This window comes from Ranitomeya imitator, chromosome 1, assembly GCF_032444005.1.
Source record: "Ranitomeya imitator isolate aRanImi1 chromosome 1, aRanImi1.pri, whole genome shotgun sequence".
NCBI classification, from domain to species: domain Eukaryota; kingdom Metazoa; phylum Chordata; class Amphibia; order Anura; family Dendrobatidae; genus Ranitomeya; species Ranitomeya imitator.
The window spans coordinates 752,631,642-752,653,304 of NC_091282.1; the positions used below are offsets into that span (position 1 = coordinate 752,631,642).

The 21,663-nt window shown below is 45.0% G+C and overlaps 1 protein-coding gene across 1 annotated transcript in view; it reads left to right on the plus strand.

Moving 5' to 3' along the window:
- The window catches only part of FANCM (FA complementation group M), a 156,125-nt gene that overhangs the window by 87,422 nt on the left and 47,040 nt on the right, over window positions 1–21,663 (plus strand). The window contains exons 5-7 of the mRNA XM_069734960.1: window positions 12,290–12,421; window positions 14,762–14,894; window positions 15,203–15,292. Coding sequence (XP_069591061.1) covers window positions 12,290–12,421; window positions 14,762–14,894; window positions 15,203–15,292 — 355 coding nt within the window. The remainder of the gene's footprint in view (window positions 1–12,289; window positions 12,422–14,761; window positions 14,895–15,202; window positions 15,293–21,663) is intronic.

Here is a 21,663-nt window from a genome sequence, read left to right on the forward strand (position 1 = left end):
ATACTCGTTACTTGAGATTTCTCGACCACGCTCGGGGGTCCTCTGAGTATTTTTTTAGTGCTCGGAGATTTAGTTTTTATTGCCGCAGGTAAATGATTTACATCTGTTAGCCAGCATAAGTACATGTGGGGATTCCCTATTAACTAGGCAACCCCCACATGTACTTATGCTGGCTAACAGATGTAAATCATTCAGCTGCGGCAAGAAAAACTAAAACTCCAAGCACTAAAAAATACTCGGAGAACCCCCGAGCGTGGTCGAGAAATCTCGAGTAACTAGTATATTCGCTCATCACTAGTAATTGCACAAGCCGATAAATTGGATCAAGTCTTCTTACAAACGCCCGTTCACCTATTCTTGTCCTTTTTAATGTTATATTTTTATGATTATGAATAGATATTTGCAAAGCAACGTTGCTCATTATTAACAATCCTCTCACAAGCGGAGGGATTTTAATTTTGTTTACTACTCGTTGACTAGGATACCAACCACCTCTACAGTCTTATCAGCAGTGGCTGGTCACCTAGGCAAGGAACTGAGCGCTTTCAGTCTCTTTTCAATAGGTCTTCAGTGGTCCTGCGCTCTTCAGATGCTGCCGAGCCAAAGTCGTCTGTGCTTGCATCATCGGAGAGTTCCCAGTTTGGGCCAGTAATGCGATGATTCTGCTGGTCCAAACTGTCAGTCAAGCAGGAGCACACTTCCCCCTGGCCTGCAGGAAGTCGGAGACAGTGGAAGCGGATGATCAAACCCTTTTTCACTGTCTCCCAAAGTTTCTGAGAGTGGCTGAACTCCATTTATGTAGGCGGATTCCTGAACTTCCCCCAACTATATACAAGTCATTAAGTATTGACCCAAGCTTTGTTGATATGATCATTCTGTTGCCAAACAGCATCCATACATATGTTTATGAACAGGCTTTATTCTGTCGTTTATTAGTACGGTGAGGGGAGAGAGCTGTTGGCTGAATGATCTCTTTCAAGTATATAGTAAGCCCAAAAGTTTAAAGTGGGGCCCCAAATGCTCACATATGGCATCATCACACCAAAGCATTTACATGGTCTGAGTTCAGGCCGTTAAATCAGCATTATCGACAATATTGAAGTGCATTGGTGCTTGTTTCTTAACATCTTTACACTGGCTGATGGAGATTGATGGGGACAAAACCTTTGCCTAAGCCAATCCTCTGACTCCACAGTCCTGGTTCTGTCATACCGACTTCACCAAAATAGACGCCAACTCCAACTCTACAGCCCTGGACAGAATGATCACTAATAGATCAATCTGTCCCCATACAGCATCATATATTAGCAGCACATCTGCAGTTTTCACCGGGCGATGTGCTGCTGAGTACAATTAAACAGTCCAATTACCTGATGAATGGGCTGCATTTTGCTCGTTCCTTCGGCGATTGCTGATGTTTACACCTATGGACTCCCTTCTGTGATGCCAGTATTTATAATTGTGAATGATAAACACACTCAGAATGTGACATACATGTATACACAAACTGCATGTTACACACTCATGTATGTATACATAAAGCACACATACATACAGATACATGTATACACAGAACACGTATGTACACATATTTGTATACAGAGCACATTTATACATTCAGACACATGCGTGGATGGAGCACATACATAACGAAGCATGCATGGACAGAGCACATACAAACGGACACAGTATAATGGACCCCACACAGCCCTTTAAACAGTATAAGTGGCCTTTGCACAGCCCTACAAACCGTATAATGGACCCCTCATAGCCTTCTATAAAATATAAAGACCCTCACATAGTCCTCCCAAGTATTATAATGCCCCTCCAAATATTCTAATGGCCTCCAAATATTATAATGGTCCCCACTGAGCCTTCCATATAATATAATGGGCCCCATATAGCCCTCCAAATATTTTATAATAATAATGCACCGCCATAGTCCTCCGTATAGTATAATGCACCCCATAGTCCTCCATATAGTATACTGCACACCTCATAATGCTCCATAGTATAGTGCACTCCCCGTAGTCCTCCATAGTATAATGCACACCATAGTCCTCATATAGTATAATGCACTCGCCATAATCTTCTATATAGTATAATTCACTCCCATAGTCCTCTGCATAGTATAATGCACTCCCATAGTCCTCTGTATAGTATAATGCACTCCCATAGTCCTCTGTATAGTATAATGCACTCCCATAGTCCTCTGTATAGTATAATGCACTCCCATAGTCCTCTGTATAGTATAATGCACTCCCATAGTCCTCTGTATAGTATAATGCACTCCCATAGTCCTCTGTATAGTATAATACACGTCCATAGTCCTCCGTATAGTATAATGCACATCCATAGTCCTCTGTATAGAATAGTGCTCCTCCCATAGTCCATCATTCAGTATAATGAACTCTCCATATAGTACATATAGTATAATGCATACCCCATAGTCCTCTATACAGTTCACCTGCTGCTCTGGCCTCCGCAGTGTGTTTCAGCAGCTCCACTGCCTGGCTTGACGTGATGAAGTAACATCATCATGCCCGCTGGCTGAGAAGTCAAAAGCTGAGGGAGAATGACAGGGGATGGAGTGGACAGATTTCCTCCTCTATCATTGCTTTCAATTGTATCGACATCCTGTATGCCAAAACAGTTGTGCGATGCCGGGTAGAAGGGGTGTCCAGAGCCGGCGATGGCATCGTGCTCTCCCAACTCATGGGCCGCATAGCAGCAGCGTGGCCTGCCGCTATTAGTGGCACGCCACTGGCTGGGTGCCCATGGGAGAATGGGGGACCAGGGCAATTACCCAGCTTGCATCTCCACCCCCGAACGCCGACCCTGTGTAAGACTAGGGGCCTTTTTCACACTGGTCAATAACTGCTTGACAGTCGTCTGAAAGCTTGGTTACACAGGTAGAGCGCACTGTCAATGTACCCAGAATGATCCGTAATAAATCATTCAGTTTTCCTGTGCAGTCTATGTTCTCTACAAAAAATGGTCTGTTTATGAAGAATGATGTGCTGCTGAGAGTGTTTATTAAAAATCATCTCGCCCGACGAATGTGATTAGCCACCTGTTTACACTGCACAATTAACAAGGAATGAGGTTTTCGGGACGCACTTATTCACGATAATCGGCCAGTGGAAATGTACTTTAGCCCCTGTCTCATTGCAGCCTCTGGGCGTTCGATGACAGCTAGCAATCCTCATGTCCAATAAATATTTGTCCAACCATTGGCTCTGTCGCTGTTGTAAGACCTAAACCCCCAGCATGTGACTTCACATAAGTCAGAGAGTGCTACCCTAGGCTCGCAATCATTGGCATTGGTGTAGGTGGTAGGGATTGTACGATGACCTGACAATTGGCACAACTGAGTTGAAGATGATTGCATTCACCCTAGAACCAACAGTCTCCAACCTGAGGCTGACTAACTATTGTACCTAAAGGCCAGCGGGACATGCCTGAAGGTGTCATTTTTACAGAAGCTGAAGATTCCCACTGTCCCAGAAACTCAGATTATTGGTACTTATCATGGGTCCCATCACCTGCACCTCTGGAAGCCTTTTTTCCGGCCCCATCCTTGGCGCTCGCCAGACGTACATAACGGGACCGCGGAGGTGGAGGAGGCCAAGTTACATCAAATGGATGTACACATAAATAGATCTGCTCCTTATCTGACCTACATAAATCTTTATATCCTGCACACATGTAAAGATGGCCTTATTACTATGTAACCCAAGAACCCCACAGCATACCCGACGTGCCTGTTGCAATGTTACGTCCATACCTGTGCAAATAACGAACCACTGTTACAAAAGATTACACTGCCATTTACACCTGCAGATTTCTCTCTGGTCACCACACTGTAATAGTACAACGTTACAGAGGCGATCTAGGTGGCTGGGATCTTCTACTTGCCTAAAACTGATTGCTCTCAGTTGTACCGCTAACGTCAAGCAGTGTAGTCACTACGCGGATCGGAAGTTGTACTGGATTGGTAGTTAAAGCAAATATCCACTGTACCCCATTTATAGTGTAAAACCATTGGGTTCCTTTCCATTGGTGCCACCCAAACTGCTCTGACCCTTCAAGGCATCAGAAGACCTCCTGAAAATTTCCCGTGGTATCTGGCACCAAAACTTTAGCAATAGTTCTGTAGTTGCCTAGAGTGGCCTCCCCTAGGTGATCGATCATGATGAGATATGGGGAATTTGGGGTCAAGTCCTCACCTGGGTAGGGAAATAATCTTCTGCCAATAGCGAACACCACTGTCATAAAAAGGGCACTTTGATAGTACAATATTAGTAGGTGGTACCGAAAAATGTTTAGAATTGAGAGTCCTCAGTGGTTGATACCTTTTTAATGGCTAACTGAAAAGATGGTAACAAATTGCAAGCTTTCGAGACTACCCAGGTCTCTTCATCAGGCATAGACAAAAAGAAATTCTGGAAAATCACATATTGTATTTATGTACAACATGGCACAGAAAAAAATAGATAAGACAGGTGACATGAAGCAGAATTACCATGAGTGATTAACGGTTATGTCCATAAATATTGGACCAGTTCTTAGATAAGGAATGTTTTATTGTCCTCTGATTGGGGTCTGGTTCTGTTGTGATGACCCCACATGGTCTGAGGGGCAAATTCCTTAGTTCCTTAGTTGATGTAAAAAGACATAAATCCATGCAACATGTATTTATATATGTGTGTATATATAGTAGGTGGTACGTGTCACATCCACTAGATGCCAGACCCAGGATTTCCAGCAGAATGTTGACCCATCTTGCTACCCCAGCCTGCTCATCATCTCTTATTCTGGTGCCATCTCCTCCACAAATAAGTGACGCATACGCACCTGATGTCCACAAGGTCACCTTCCTTTGCTGCATGGTCAGGTTCTGATCCATTGTAGGTGATTTTTGGCTGGAGATCCTGTTGCCAGTGCCATTTCTTTGGACACTTTTGTAACGTTCCAACCACTCACTAGAACACGACTCCACAAGACCTGTCCTTTGGTCACTACAGCTCGATCCTTGTCAAATTTACACTGGCCCATTTTTTTTCTGCTTCTAACACATCCGCTATAAGAACTTGTCCTCCTGCTTCCTAATATGTCCCATCCTGTGATTTGTCCCGTTGTCACAAGATATTCAATGCTTTTATGTTATGGATTATGGTGTAAAAATCGACATAAAAAGTTTGAGTACTTTTTTTTTTTTTTTTTGTAAAACTTCCTCATTTCTTGCATTGTGCTGATTTTGATTTACTGCCTGTTATGTACTTCAGAGCTGCATTTATAATTCTGGAGGCTTCAGATCGGGAATATTGAATATTCATCAAACTGACCAGTATATGGACTAAAATGGGTTGTCAAATATAGACCATCCCTATTTGTTAGAAAGGGCTTCCAAATCACTGGGTGTCCTGCTGCTCCTGCGACCACCATCTATCATCTGCAGCATTTGTTTAATTTCCCTGCAGCTCCTCCACTGGAGAAACAAAGTATTGCAGTTTTCATTGAAATCTATGAGCTGTGCAAGTTACTTATAGACATGTGAGGTCTCTTTATATCCACTTAATGAAGGCACTTGACGAGATACTGTTCTTTAATAACTTAAAGGGATACTCTGTTAAAGTACTCTTGCATATTATAATCTTACATATACTTTTTCAGTTTTTTTTTTTTGCACTCCTATATGGTAGATCCACCCAGGATAGTACCAGGCAAATCTTCTTCATACACGGTAGGCTTTAATCACCAGCACGCTTATTTCTGATGTGGTAAAAGCACGGATTTGCTGCATATTTTTTTCCAGTGGGGCAGAAAAAAATTTGCAGATGCAGATTTGCTGTGGAAATTCTCTGCAGCAAATTCAATGCATGCAGACCTATTACTCTTCAAGCCCACAGAGCTGGCAATTGTTCATGCTTATATTTTTGGAAGGTGCAGGCCCGCAAGAGGAGGAATGGTACAGCTGTATGGAGCATCAGCGCCCCCTGCTGACAAATTATTTACTTGGGTTCTACTTTACTTGGGTGCAATCAGGACCCGATGCCTCCATTCAGTAGTAGTGGCAAGCAGTTGGATAAATAAAGTTTAATTATTACTTAAGACTTGAGAACCTATCGCTTTGTTTGAAGTAAATCTGAAGACATTCCTCAATATTGACTTTTTGATAATCCCTTTAATTAGTAATTTATTCAATTCTGCAAAATTACTCAAGGTTATTTTCCCCCATAATTATTATTCTCTACAGGATTGGTAATGACCTGGAAATGTATGGGTGGGGATCCGACCTCTGGGATCTCCACTGATCGCAAGAACCAAGCTCCGAAATGCCCTGTCGAAATGAAGAGACTTTCTTCGATAATCTCGTATTGAATGAATAGAACAGTGTCACACGAATGTGCAGATACGGCTCCTTTCTAAGGGGCACTTCAGATCCCCGGTGGCGGTCCAACTTCCCCAACTCTCACTGGTCCTGATGGAATAAAGCTTCTTTCTTCTGTAGTCCCATAGATAATGAATAAATGAAGCAATGGTGTGCATGCACAGTTTCCAGGAGCATTTTGGAGCCCTATTTTGGAGATTGGTGAGGATCTAACTGCTCGGACTGCCACCGATTGTGAAAGCGTTTTTCTGAAGTTTCTTAATAAAATGAAGCGGCTTTCTCCAGACGTCTCTTAGAGAATGAGTGAAGCTCATGCACAGATGGTGCTTACTTCCGTCTGGGCATTTCAGAGACTAATGATCGCTGGGACTCCAACCAATAGAAGAACAGGGCTCTGAAATACATTGTTGGGATGTAGCTACTTTCTCTGGAACTGCCTTAGAGAATGAATGAAGTTATGGTGCGCATGCGCAGCCACTGCTGGTTTCTGACTAGGCATTTTAGAGCCCCATTCTGGGGTTTAGTGGGGATCCAACTGCTCGGGCTTACCCTGATCAAAGAACTGGGCTCTGAAATGCCCCATCAAAATTGCGTTGCTTTCTCCGGCAGGCCTGTAGAGAATCAATGATGCCATGGTGCACATGCGCTGCCTCTGCTTCATTCTAATGGGGCGTTTCAGAGCCCTGTTGTGGAGTTTAGTGGGGATCCAACTGCTCGGGGTTACCCTGATTCAAGAACTGGTCTCTGAAATGCCCCATCATAATGAAGTTGCTTTCTCAGACAGTCCTATAAAGAATGAATTAAACTAGGTTGCGCATGCGCAGCCACTGCTCCATTCCCATAGGCCATTTCAGAGCCAATTAGCTGATCAGTGGGGGCCCGTCAGCAGTCAGACCACCACTGATCTTCATGTCATCACCTTTTCTCTGCATATATTAAGAATGACTCTTTAGCGTGGATTGAACAAGCCTATTTTAGTGAAATGATTCCCTGATCACAGAACGAACCCCATCGATCAGCTGTGATCTATGGAGCAAACAGGATGCAAGTGTTCACTTTCCCTGCAGCACCATCACAGGAACATGAAACAGTACACATTGTCCATTCAAATTGATGGATTGACTGTGTAATACAGTTCAGGAGAAGTCCTCCAGAGCAGGTAAAGGGGGGGCTCTATTTGTTCAGAATTTACAAACCATAAAAAAAGACTGAACGCTAAGTATTAATGGTTTGTGGACCCCTTTAATTGCCTATGTGTGTCACAATGTCCTATGTGACCTTGTTTCGGTTGGCAGGTACTCACCGGTAACGGGTTAGGAAGTAGGTTATGTTTATTGAGTCACGCAGATTGTGTTACCCACCTGCCGCTGGCCTGTGTGGGAGGGTTGTGTTATGTGGCTCCCGCTCCATGTAATATAAATTATACCCTCCCTGATCCTAAAGGCCAGGCGAGCTATAACGTTGCACGCCAGCGACCGCAGCAGCACAATTGTGGGAATCAAGATCTTATTTAAGGAATTACATGGAGTAAGCCACTGACAGTATATGGGCGTTTATGTAAGAGGCAATCTTCAAGCCTTCCTTTTATTTTAATAAGGGCATTTGCTTTTCATTTCCTAATGGCTCCATCCTATAAGGCTTTATATAATGTGAAGAGCTGGGGAATACATGTAATCGGGGGATGTACTCGCCATATCCAGCCTATACCTTCTTACTACCCTTCGCCTATATTATATCAGCCACGGGTCAATTAAAGGGGTTTACCCACCAACAAAGTTAATTTTAAAGTTGCTTTTAATTAGTACATCTTGGAATAATAATAATTTCCACAATTGGATGTGTTTAAATAAAATGTTCCTGTGCTGAGATAATCTTATAAATGTGCCCCTGCTGTGTACTGTGTAATGGCCGTGTCTGATCGTACAGGAACATGGTCTGATCATACCACAGCTCCTGGGCAGGGAGGAGGCAAAAGAGAAGACAGGATAGCACAGGGTCACAGTTTATTCTCTTTTGTGAGATAAAACATTTCCCTGCCTGTTTTTTTTTTTTTTTTTTACTATGTTTTGCCTCAAAGAAAGCATTATTTACAATCCCATACTATGTCTTAGATCTATGCAAAATCTGATCATCATGTGGCATTGCCGAAAGTGTACCTGTGCATTCACAAGAAACCCAAAGTAAAACTTGGTCTTGCTGTCTTCACCCTTGCACAACTAGATCAAACTCCTTGATGCGCAAAGTAATATAATATGTCGGGAATTTTACTGATTGTCCTACTCTGTAATTTACCGTTTACTCCTTTTCAGTGGGAGATGCCGTTTTATCCGCATTCTGCCAGAGTGTTTGAACTTTCCTACATGCATTGCTACTGCCAGTGTCCAGCTTGCCTGCATCTGCTATTTCTGTATGCAGTTTGACTAACATGCAGACAGAAGCAGAGATGCAGGCCCGCCCTCGCTTCTTGTGGCGAGTCACAGACCCGCCCTCGCTTCTTGTGGCGAGTCGCAGGCCCGCCCTCGCTTATTGTGGCGAGTCACAGACCCGCCCTCGCTTCTTGTGGCGAGTCGCAGGCCCGCCCTCGCTTCTTGTGGCGAGTCACAGACCCGCCCTCACTTCTTGTGGCGAGTCACAGACCCGCCCTCGCTTCTTGTGGCGAGTCGCAGGCCCGCCCTCACTTCTTGTGGCGAATCGCAGGCCCGCCCTCCCTTCTTGTGGCGAGTCGCAGGCCCACCCTCGCTTCTTGTGACGAGGCGCAGGCCCGCCCTCGCTTCTTGTGGCGAGTCGCAGGCCCACCCTCGCTTCTTGTGACGAGGCGCAGGCCCGCCCTCGCTTCTTGTGGCGAGTCGCAGGCCCGCCCTCGCTTCTTGTGGCGAGTCGCAATCCCGCCCTCGCTTCTTGTGGCGAGTCGCAGGCACGCCCTCGCGTCTTGTGGCGAGTCGCAGGCCCGCCCTCGCTTCTTGTGACGAGTCGCAGGCCCGCCCTCGCTTCTTATGGCGAGTCGCAGTCCTGCCCTCGCTTCTTGTGGCGAGTCGCAGACCCACCCTTGCTTCTTGTGGCGAGGCGTAGGCCCGCCCCTGCTTCCTGTAATCCATCTCTCCTAGGGACTGATTAAACCTCACAACAGGCAATGGACAGAAATCTGGACAAAAGGGAAGAACCTGGTCATAGTTTTTACATAGTGATTTGAAGATTTTGCATTTTTAGTCTAAAAAAGGTCTGCCCTTCTTCAATAATAAACCACTCTGGACTTTGGTGTGTCCGGTATTGCAGCATTTGCTTGAATGAGGATGAGCTGCAATACCAGAATTGGCTGGTAGGCTAGGCAAAAGTTTTTTTTCTACAATCCTGAGCAACCTCTTTTTTTTTTTTTCTTTAACCAATGTCCTATTTGATTGAATGGATGCACTGTGTCTTCTAGTGCAAGATAATCTGATTAAAGAGGACCAATCACCTGTGCAAAAGAATTTGAGGTAGTTCTCCTGTAAGAATCTTGAAACTCCCTTGATTCTGCCACTGTTTTCCTTTTTGTGCTGCAAAGCCCCAATGCAAAGATATTTGCATTTGTGGCGTTTGGCGTGCATCATGTGAGGTTTCTGCTTACAGTTCACCTGGGCATTTCTTCATTGTCTTTTCTGGGGGGCCTGCATTTTCACCGCCTACCTTTCCCAGAAGCTTCCAATCACAGCTCACTCAGCTGCCGTCTTGTGCTTGGCAGGGAGGGTTGAAAGCCCGCACGCCCCGGAGAAGAATCTGAAGAAACACCCAGGTGGACTGCAAGCAGAGATTTCACATGCCACGCTCCAAAAACAACAAATGTGAATATCTCTGCAATGAAGCCACACCGAACAAAAAGGAAAATGGTGGCATCTAGGGATCTTGTGTTTTATTTTTTTTTGTTTGTTTTTTGCAGGGTATTTAACCAATTTTTTGTTTTCTTTAGAGTATGTGACAGCACCTCTTTAAGCATTCATGATGTATGGGCGCATATGTTATCCGTGGTTGTGTCTTTGTATTTTGTATTGAGTGCATTGAATAACTTCACAAACCTTTCTGCTCTGATATTAGGACTATTCCTTGTGTAATCGACTTTCTTACATTTTCTATGTGCTAATGCAGCACTCGAGAGGCTCAGACAATTTTATTTTATTTTTTTCTGGCTTGTAATAATTTTCTTCCTACACTGATGGCAGAACATGAAATTAGTGAAGAGGACGAACTGTACAAATGCTGGACTGTATGGTAATCATGTCTGCAGTTATCTTAATCACAACCCGATTCCCCAAATTACAGGCAGTCTTCTCTCCAAGGCGGACACAACATTGTCTTATAGTGTTTCTAACATGTGTGTTTTCATACTCAAACCCAAGACTCAGAGTAGGGAAAGATTGTCTACCTATGGATAGATCCGGCTACACTGATACACTGTACCAAAAAGCAGCTCTGTGATCACGGCCTCATCTGGTCAGGATTTAGAGACTACAAAAAATATAGCAATAAAGTGACTTTACAAATAGTCTTGATTCCTATGGCGAATACGGCTCATTTATCACTTATTTTAACCCCTTAATGACCGCCAATACGTCTTTTAACTGACCTGAGATATAAGAGAATAGCCTCCCCATACAGGTGACAATCCAGCAGCTGTCGGCTGTACACTATAGCTGACAACTTGCTGTACCAGCCACAATCCGTATTTGCACCATCTAAATCTGTTTAACCCCTTAGATGCTGCTGTCAATTGTGACTACATCATTATAAATGGTTAACAGAGTGTGGGGGCTTCTTCTTTGTCACAATTGGTGCCCTCAGATCATGATTTTGTTGTCCTGATGTTTGCCATGGCAATTCATGACCAAATAGCGGCCTTAGAGTCTGACGGCTTTAGTAATCTGTTTAGAAGTTAGCAACATTTAGGTGGCAAAAATACACATTTTAATTTCTGTCATGCCACTTTGCATTAATTCCTGTAAAGCACCTGAAGGGTTAATAAACTACCTGACAGCAGTTTTCAATATGTTTTGGGGTGCTGTTTTTAAAATGGTATCACGTTTGTGGGTTTCCCAATATATGGGACCCCTAAAGTCACTTCAAACATGGATAAGTCCCTAAAAAAATAAATTTGGTAAATTTCTTTGAAAAAATGAAAAATTGCTGCTACATTTTTAAACCTCCTAAAATGCTAACAAAATAAAATAACATTTTACAAATGGTGCTGATGTAAAGCAGACAAGTGGGAAATGTTATTTATTAATGGTTTGCTGTTGTATAACTATCTGGATTAAAGGGATAATCATTCAAATTTAGAAAATTGCTAATTTTTTAACATTTTTCTCAAATTTTTGATATTTTTTATAAATAAACACAAAAAATGTTGAACAAAATTTACCATTATCATAAAGTATAATGTGTCACGAAAAAACAATCTCAAAATCACTGGGATTTGTTGAAGCGTTGCAGAGTTATTACCACGTAAAGTGACACTGGTCAGATTTCAAAAATTTGGCTCGGTCACTAAGGGGTTAAGAGATCTTCCAGGCTTTAAATAAATTTCTGCAGCCGCTCTCCATTGCTGCAGATTGTGCATGATGCACACTGTCAGGATTCACCAATGTCAGGATTTTCCTCAATTTTCTGATCAAGCAGGAATGCAGTTTGTGTTTTGCAACAGAATATAGAGAGAAGCTGATGAGAATCTAGTCGGCACGTGACTACCAATATCCAGATCACTTCACGTGATGCCCCTCCGATCTGGCAATTGAGTGTAATGCACACTGTCAGGATTCGCCAGTCTGCAGTCACTGCATAGATTTACTTAAATCCCTTTTTTAAAGTTGCATTTCGTCTTGTTTTTCCCGCTTACTCAGACTTTATATCTTGCCATTTTTCCTCCAGGTCCTGGAGACCTTTGCCGGGCGTCTGATACAAAACAACGTGTTGACGCGACGAGAGATCCCCAACCTCACGAAATACCAAATCATTCTGTGTCGAGATCAGTTCAGAAAGAACCCCCCATCTAACATAGTGGTAAGTGATCATATCTGCTCTGTCCCCCATCAGCATGTTTAGGGGGGGCTCCCGCCCTTAAGGAATTCTATCATTTTAAGAAACAAATTATTGTTGGTTTTGGAAGAATAGCAGCCATGTTTTTCCCAGGGGTTGTCAACCTTTTTGTCATTTAAATTTTTTTAAAAAAAAAACTTAAACAGATATTTGGGACAAAAAATTATTTTTGCAATGGGTTTCATTAAACGTTTTGCTCCATTTTGGCTTTTACAGGCTCTTTGTTACAAATTCCCCATCAGACCTTCATAGCCGCTCACTGACACATTCTCAGTTAGCTCATTCTGCAGCCAGCTATGCTAAGCAAAAAAAAGGGAAGAAGCCAGCACTGCTTATGGTCAGAATGCAATAACTGAAGTGCAATTGCACATAAATTCTAACTGTATTTCAAATATGAGACATTTAGCAAACAATTGATCAATTCTTTGAGCTACCCCGCCACTTCACGGCATTCTCATAATGGGGCAGTCCTAATCTTCGTATTTTATTTACGTTGTGCCATTATGGCTTCCTGAATGTATAAAAAAAAAAAAAAAAAAAAAAGGACCACATTAAATGCGAACTGTACCTGGAGCATTTTCAGAATCACTCCCTTGGTGCCAGGAAAGGCAAGCGCAGGTAAAGGCCGATCAGGTCCAGTGCGGACATTTCAGATCTGGCTTCCACACTGACAAACCCGCACCAAAGATGAAGGGTGAGACAGGCTGAGACACAGGTGCACAACTAACTTGAGCCTGAGGCGGGGCAGGGCTGCTGTGTGTGTGCACAGCAGCCTATCAATCACAGTGAACACAGAAAGAATGGCGCACATAACCCAGCGTGCACGGCAACAGTGGTGGTCAGCCACATACCAATGCAAAGCAAAAAAAAGGGAAGAAGCCAGCACTACTTATGGTCAGAACGCAATAACTGAAGTGCAATTGCACATAAATTCTAACTGTATTTCAAATATGAGACATTTAGCAAACAATTGATCAATTCTTTGAGCTACCCCGCCACTTCACGGCAATCTCATAATGGGGCAGTCCTAATCTTCGTATTTTATTTACGTTGTGCCATTATGGCTTCCTGAATGTATAAAAAAAAAAAAAAAAGGACCACATTAAATGCGAACTGTACCTGGAGCATTTTCAGAATCACTCCCTTGGTGCCAGGAAAGGCAAGCGCAGGTAAAGGCCGATCAGGTCCAGTGCGGACATTTCAGATCTGGCTTCCACACTGACAAACCCGCACCAAAGATGGAGGGTGAGACAGGCTGAGACACAGGTGCACAACTAACTTGAGCCTGAGGCGGGGCAGGGCTGCTGTGTGTGTGCACAGCAGCCTATCAATCACAGTGAACACAGAAAGAATGGCGCACATAACCCAGCGTGCACGGCAACAGTGGTGGTCAGCCACATACCAATGCAAAGCAAAAAAAAGGGAAGAAGCCAGCACTGCTTATGGTCAGAACGCAATAACTGAAGTGCAATTGCACATAAATTCTAACTGTATTTCAAATATGAGACATTTAGCAAACAATTGATCAATTCTTTGAGCTACCCCGCCACTTCTGACCATAAGCAGTGCTGGCTTCTTCCCTTTTTTTTGCTTTGCATTGGTATGTGGCTGACCACCACTGTTGCCGTGCACGCTGGGTTATGTGCGCCATTCTTTCTGTGTTCACTGTGATTGATAGGCTGCTGTGCACACACACAGCAGCCCTGCCCCGCCTCAGGCTCAAGTTAATTGTGCACCTGTGTCTCAGCCTGTCTCACCCTTCATCTTTGGTGCGGGTTTGGCAGTGTGGAAGCCAGATCTGAAATGTCCGCACTGGACCTGATCGGCCTTTACCTGCGCTTGCCTTTCCTGGCACCAAGGGAGTGATTCTGAAAATGCTCCAGGTACAGTTCGCATTTAATGTGGTCCTTTTTTTTTTTTTTTTTTTTTTATACATTCAGGAAGCCATAATGGCACAACGTAAATAAAATACGAAGATTAGGACTGCCCCATTATGAGATTGCCGTGAAGTGGCGGGGTAGCTCAAAGAATTGATCAATTGTTTGCTAAATGTCTCATATTTGAAATACAGTTAGAATTTATGTGCAATTGCACTTCAGTTATTGCGTTCTGACCATAAGCAGTGCTGGCTTCTTCCCTTTTTTTTAGCCAGCTATGCTACATAGGCAAACAGTGCAAAACTTTTAATAAAACCCAAATGCAAAAATTATTTTTAGCCCAAAATGCATACAATTAATGTCAAAACATAAAATCATCAACCCCTCACAGATGTGCTTTTTTTTTTTGCTCTGATGTTTTATTCAGGGGGCTCAGATGGGAGTGGTGGAGGGAGACTTTGCACTTTGTATAAGTCTATATCATGGCTACGAGCTGCTGCAGCAGATGGGAACCCGTTCTCTGTTCTACTACCTGCGCTCCATAATGGACGGCTCCAAAGGTGAGTGTGTGCACTGCACTTTATAATATAGTCCGATGCAAAAAAAGCTCCCCCTAGTGGTGGCAGCAGGCAGACAGGCTTTTATTCAAAGTCTGTGCAGGAGATTTGGAGCTCTGTATCCAGAAACTGAGATAAGATGGATCACAAAATTAATTAGTAGGTAACCTGGTATCAAAGAGCGTAGCAGCTCTGTCCAGAGAGTTCCATGGTGGTCACGAAAGCCCCGCACAGCTTACATCGCATTAGCCTGTTTTTACGGGTTTTATGGCTTTTGATCTTTTTATAAGAGTTTTTTTTTTTTCCAACAGGGATGAGTCGGGCAAGAAATGAGCTCGGCAGAAATGCCGACTTCATGAGTCTTTACCAGAATCTGGAGTCCATGTTTGCATCTGGTAATGGTATGTATGAAACAGGCCCGACAACGACATCTACACCGGGCAGAATAGTCGGAAAGGGGTCCTTTTGTGTTCCAGGGAGATAAACCACCGCTAGAGATGACTTCAGCGGGTTACTGCTCTATCCCTATTAAAAAAAACACGCGTATACTCTGCCTCGACAAGCGTGCATATGTACAGTTAGGTCCATATATATTTGGACAGAGACAACATTTTTCTAATTTTGGTTATAGACATTACCACAAAGAATTTTAAACAAAACAATTCAGATGCACTTGAAGTTCAGACTTTCAGTTTTCATTTGAGGGTATCCACATTAAAATTGGATGAAGGGTTTAGGAGTTTCAGCTCCTTAACACGTGCCACCCTGTTTTTAAAGGGGCCAAAAGTAATTGGACAGATTCAATAATTTTAAATAAAATGTTCATTTTAGTACTTGGTTGAAAACCCTTTGTTGGCAATGACTGCCTGAAGTCTTGAACTCATGGACATCACCAGACGCTGTGTTTCCTCCTTTTTGATGCTCTGCCAGGCCTTCACTGCGGTGGTTTTCAGTTGCTGTTTGTTTCTGGGCTTTTCTGTCTAAAGTTTAGTCTTTAACAAGTGAAATCCATGCTCAGTTGGGTTGAGATCAGATGACTGACTTGGCCATTCAAGAATATTCCACTTCTTTGCTTTAATAAACTCCTGGGTTGCTTTGGCTTAATGTTTTGGGTCATTGTCCATCTGTAGTATGAAACGACGACCAATCCGTTTTGCTGCATTTGGCTGGATCTGAGCACACAGTATGGCTCTGAATACCTCAGAATTCATTCGGCTGCTTCTGTCCTGTGTCACATCATCAATAAACACTAGTGACCCAGTGCCACTGGCAGCCATGCATGCCCAAGCCATCACACTGCCTCCGCCGTGTTTTACAGATGAGGTGGTATGCTTTGGATCATGAGCTATACCACGCCTTCGCCATACTTTTCTCTTTCCATCATTCTGGTAGAGGTTGATCTTGGCTTCATCTGTCCAAAGAATGTTCTTCCAGAACTGTGCTGGCTTTTTTAGATGTTTTTTAGCAAAGTCCAGTCTAGCCTTTTTATTCTTGAGGCTTATGAGTGGCTTGCACCGTGCAGTGAACCCTCTGTATTTACTTTCATGCAGTCTTCTCTTTATGGTAGATTTGGATATTGATACGCCTACCTCCTGGAGAGTGTTGTTCACTTGGTTGGTTGTTGTGAAGGGGTTTCTCTTCACCATGGAGATCATTCTGCCATCATCCACCACTGTTGTCTTCCGTGGGCGCCCAGGTCTTTTTGCATTGGTGAGTTCACCAGTGCTTTCTTTCTTTCTCAGGATGTACCAAACTGTAGATTTTGCCTCTCCTAATATTGTAGCAATTTCTCGGATGGGTTTTTTCTGTTTTCGCAGCTTAAGGAAGGCTTGTTTCACCTGCATGGAGAGCTCCTTTGACCGCATGTTTACTTCACAGCAAAACCTTCCAAATGCAAGCACCACACCTCAAATCAACTCCAGGCCTTTTATCTGCTTAATTGAGAATGACGAAAGGATTGCCCACACCTGTCCATGAAATAGCCTTGAAGTCAATTGTCCAATTACTTTTGGCCCCTTTAAAAACAGGGTGGCACATGTTAAGGAGCTGAAACTCCTAAATTCTTTATCCAATTTTAATGTGGATACCCTCATATGAAAGCTGAAAGTCTGAACTTCAACTGTATTGTTTTGTTTAAAATTCATTGTGGTAATGTCTACAACCAAAATTAGAAAAATGTTGTCTCTGTCCAAATATGTATGGACCTAACTGTATGAAGACGTTAAAAGAGATGGCTATGGGCCAAACTGGTGAATGACCATGCAGAGGCCATACAGGGACCATGCCTCTGTGTGCTGCAGTAAAGGTGCTGTCTGGAGCTGTATGCATTGTGTCGGCCTATAAATTCTCATGTTTCACTTCACATTTAATTTTACTTCAGAGTTTAGGGTTGAGCAAAAATATTTGCAGGACCCTGGTCCAGCGGCCATGTTGGTAGTCATCCCAGGAGCCTCCTCTGATTAGTAGGCCCAGTATAACGTCATGTGTGCGTCGCTCCACAATGATGACTTTGTGCAGGGCCTAGTAATCAGAAGAAGAGCCAACATGTAGGAGGAGGGTCACAGCGCTTTGGTTCTTTAGACGTGACCAGCGTCTCAGGGTCCTATTCTATTTCTCTGCAGTGGAAAATGTCCTGCAGTAGCGCTCTGCACAGCAGGATGATCACGCCGTCTTTATTCCAAGACCCCCTTAATTCAGCTTACTTTGAAATCAGCAATTTACAAGACATTACTTTGTGGGTTAATCTGATTGTAAATCCGGCTCTGCGCCTGGATGTGATCCTATACATCTATACCTCGCTGCCCAGGAAATCCCAATACTGCAGTTAATCCCCCTCTACGATCAGCTTTCCCGGCTGTGTAGCATTCCTGATTGGCTGCACTTGGTCTGCAGTGTATACTGTATGAAATGGATCAATTGAATCCTGGTGTCATGGCAAGACTTGTCATATATTGATCACAATTAGGCTATGTGCACACGTTCAGGATTTTTCGCGTTTTTTCGTCCGTTTTCCACGGGAAAAAATGCATACATAAGCATCCCATCATTTGTAATGCATTCTGCAATTTTTGTGCACATGATGCGTTTTTTTTCTGTGAAAAAAAACACATCGCGGTAAAAAACGCAGCATGTTCATTAATTTTGCAAATTTTTCGCGTTTTTGCTGCAATTTAATGCTTTGGGAAGCTCCGGAAAAACGCGAAAAAGACGCATGCGGATTTCCTGCAGAAAAAGTTCGGTCTTGTTCAGGAAAATTCTGCAGAAAATCATGACGTGTGCACATCTATAATATAACGCTGGGAGCGTCACTCTGTCCGAAGCCTCTATAGACTGCGCAAGCGCAAGCGCCGGCGCAGTCTGGGCCTCACAGAGCGACGCTCCCGGGAGATCGCGGTATGCGTAAGCACTGAACGCATACCGCGATCTCCACCGGAGAGTCAGGGACCGCCAGGAGGGAGGGTAAGTATACTCACCTTTCCCGGTTCCAGCGCTGCTTGCGGCTCCGTCTCCCGGCTCCTCTGCTCCCGGCTCCGGAGGGCGCGGACTGCGCAGGCGCCGATTCCTGCTGCCGGAATCGGCGCCTGCGCAGTCCGCGCTTTCCGGCGCCATTTTCTTGAAGACACACTCCGGCTCCACTGCAGGTGTGTCTTCAAGAAAATGGCGCCGGAAAGCGCGGACTGCGCAGGCGCCGATTCCTGCTGCCGGAATCGGCGCCTGCGCAGTCCCCGCTTTCCGGCGCCATTTTCTTGAAGACATACCTGCAGTGGAGCCGGACGATAGGTGAGTATGGTATTTTTTTTTTTTTTTTATATGGCAGCAGCATTCGGGGGCATACACACTGGAGCGGGGGGCATATAATACAATGGTGGCGCAGGATGGCAGCAGCACATGACAGAACGGGCGCAGGATGGCAGCAGCACATGACAGAACGGGCGCAGGATGGCCGCAGCACATGACAGGATGGGAGCAGCACATGACAGAACGGGCGCAGGATGGCCGCAGCACATGACAGAACGGGCGCAGGATGGCCGCAGCACATGACAGAACGGGCGCAGGATGGCAGCAGCACATGACAGAACGGGCGCAGGATGGCAGCAGCACATGACAGAACGGGCGCAGGATGGCAGCAGCACATGACAGAACGGGCGCAGGATGGCAGCAGCACATGACAGAACGGGCGCAGGATGGCAGCAGCACATGACAGAACGGGCGCAGGATGGCCGCAGCACATGTCAGAACGGGCGCAGGATGGCCGCAGCACATGACAGAACGGGCGCAGGATGGCAGCAGCACATGACAGAACGGGCGCAGGATGGCCGCAACACATGACAGAACGGGCGCAGGATGGCAGCAGCACATGACAGAACGGGCGCAGGATGGCCGCAGCACTTGACAGAACGGGCGCAGGATGGCCGCAGCACATGACAGAACGGGCGAAGGATGGCAGCAGCACATGACAGAACGGGCGCAGGATGGCAGCAGCACATGACAGAACGGGCGCAGGATGGCAGCAGCACATGACAGAACGGGCGCAGGATGGCAGCAGCACATGACAGTGGGGGCGCAGGATGGCAGCAGCACATGACAGAACGGGCGCAGGATGGCAGCAGCACATGACAGAACGGGCGCAGGATGGCAGCAGCACATGACAGAACGGGCGCAGGATGGCAGCAGCACATGACAGAACGGGGACGCAGGATGGGAGCAGCAAATGACAGAACGGGCGAAGGATGGGAGCAGCAAATGACAGGATGGGAGCTGCAAATGACAGAATGGAGGCGCAGGATGGGAGCAGCACATGACAGAACGGGGGCGCAGGATGGGAGCAGCACATGACAGGATGGGGGCACAGGATGGAGCAGCACATACCAGGATGGAGACCATATACCCATATAAATGCTCGCCACCCGGGCGTAGAACGGGTTCAATAGCTAGTAGCCTTATACTAGCACTAGATGGTGGCCCGATTCTAACACATCAGGTATTCTAGAATATGTATGTAGTTTATGAAGATTTCAGAATAATGCAATGAATACACAGGATTCGGCTGGCCAGGCGCAACCAATTAGCGAAGCGTGGTTCAAATCCCACTCCAATTCACGGCGGACTGCGTCTGTCGCTGGTCGTGCCCGGCCGGCCGCGAACAATCAATCAGTGAAGCCAGGGCCAGCTGCAGGTTTTTGAGGGCCCCGGGCGAAAGAGTCTCACAGCCCATGTAGCATATAACACAGCCCACGTAGTATATAGCACAGCCACGTAGTATATAGCAGCCACGTAGTATATAGCACAACCACGTAGCATATAGCACAGCCACGTAGTATATAGCACAGCCACGTAGTATATTGCACAGCCACGTAGTATATTGCACAGCCACGTAGTATATAGCACAGCCACGTAGTATATAGCACAGCCCCGTAGTATATAGCACAGCCCCGTAGTATATAGCACAGCCCCGTAGTATATAGCACAGCCACGTAGTATATAGCACTGCTACGTAGTATATAGCACAGCCACGTAGTATATAGCACTGCTACGTAGTATATAGCACTGCTACGTAGTATATAGCACAGCCACGTAGTATATAGCACAGCCACGTAGTATATAGCACAGCCACGTAGTATATGGCACAGCCACGTAGTATATGGCACAGCCACGTAGTATATGGCACAGCCACGTAGTATATGGCACAGCCACGTAGTATATGGCACAGCCACGTAGTATATGGCACAGCCACGTAGTATATGGCACAGCCACGTAGTATGTAGCACAGCCACGTAGTATATAGCACAGCCACGTAGTATATAGCACAGCCACGTAGTATATAGCACAGCCACGTAGTATATAGCACAGCCACGTAGTATATAGCACAGCCACGTAGTATATAGCACAGCCACGTAGTATATAGCACAGCCACGTAGTATATAGCACAGCCACGTAGTATATAGCACAGCCACGTAGTATATAGCACAGCCACGTAGTATATAGCACAGCCACGTAGTATATAGCACAGCCACGTAGTATATAGCACAGCCACGTAGTATATAGCACAGCCACGTAGTATATAGCACAGCCCATGCAGTATATAACACAGTCCACGCAGTACATAGCACAGCCCACGTAGTACATAGCACAGCCCACACAGTATACAACACAGCCCACGCAGTGTATAGCACAGCCCACGCAGTATATAACACAACCCACGTAGTATATAGCACAGCCCACGTAGTATATAGCACAGCCCACGTAGTATATTGTCCAGCCCACGTAGTATATTGTACAGCCCACGTAGTATATAATAGAGCCCGCGTAGTATATAGCACAGCGACATAGTATCTAACACAGCCCACGCAGTATCTAACACAGCCCACGTAGTATCTAACACATCCCACGCAGTATCTAACACAGCCCACGCAGTATCTAACACAGCCCACGTAGTATACAGCAATGTGGGCACCATATCCCTGTTTAAAAAAAGAATTAAAATAAAAAAATAGTTATATACTCACCTTCCAGCGGACCCCGGATCCAGCCCAGGCCTTTAGCGATGCTCCTCGCGACGCTCAGTTCCCAGTAATGCTTTGCGGCAATAACCCGTGATGATATAGTGGTCTCGCGAGACCGCTACGTCATCTAGGGTCATTGCCGCAATGCATTCTTTGGACCGGAGCGTCGTGCGGAGCGGGAAAGGCTGCCGCGGATGCCGGAAGGTGAGAATATAATGATTTTTTTTTTTTATTATTATTTTTAACATGATATGTTTTTACTATTGATG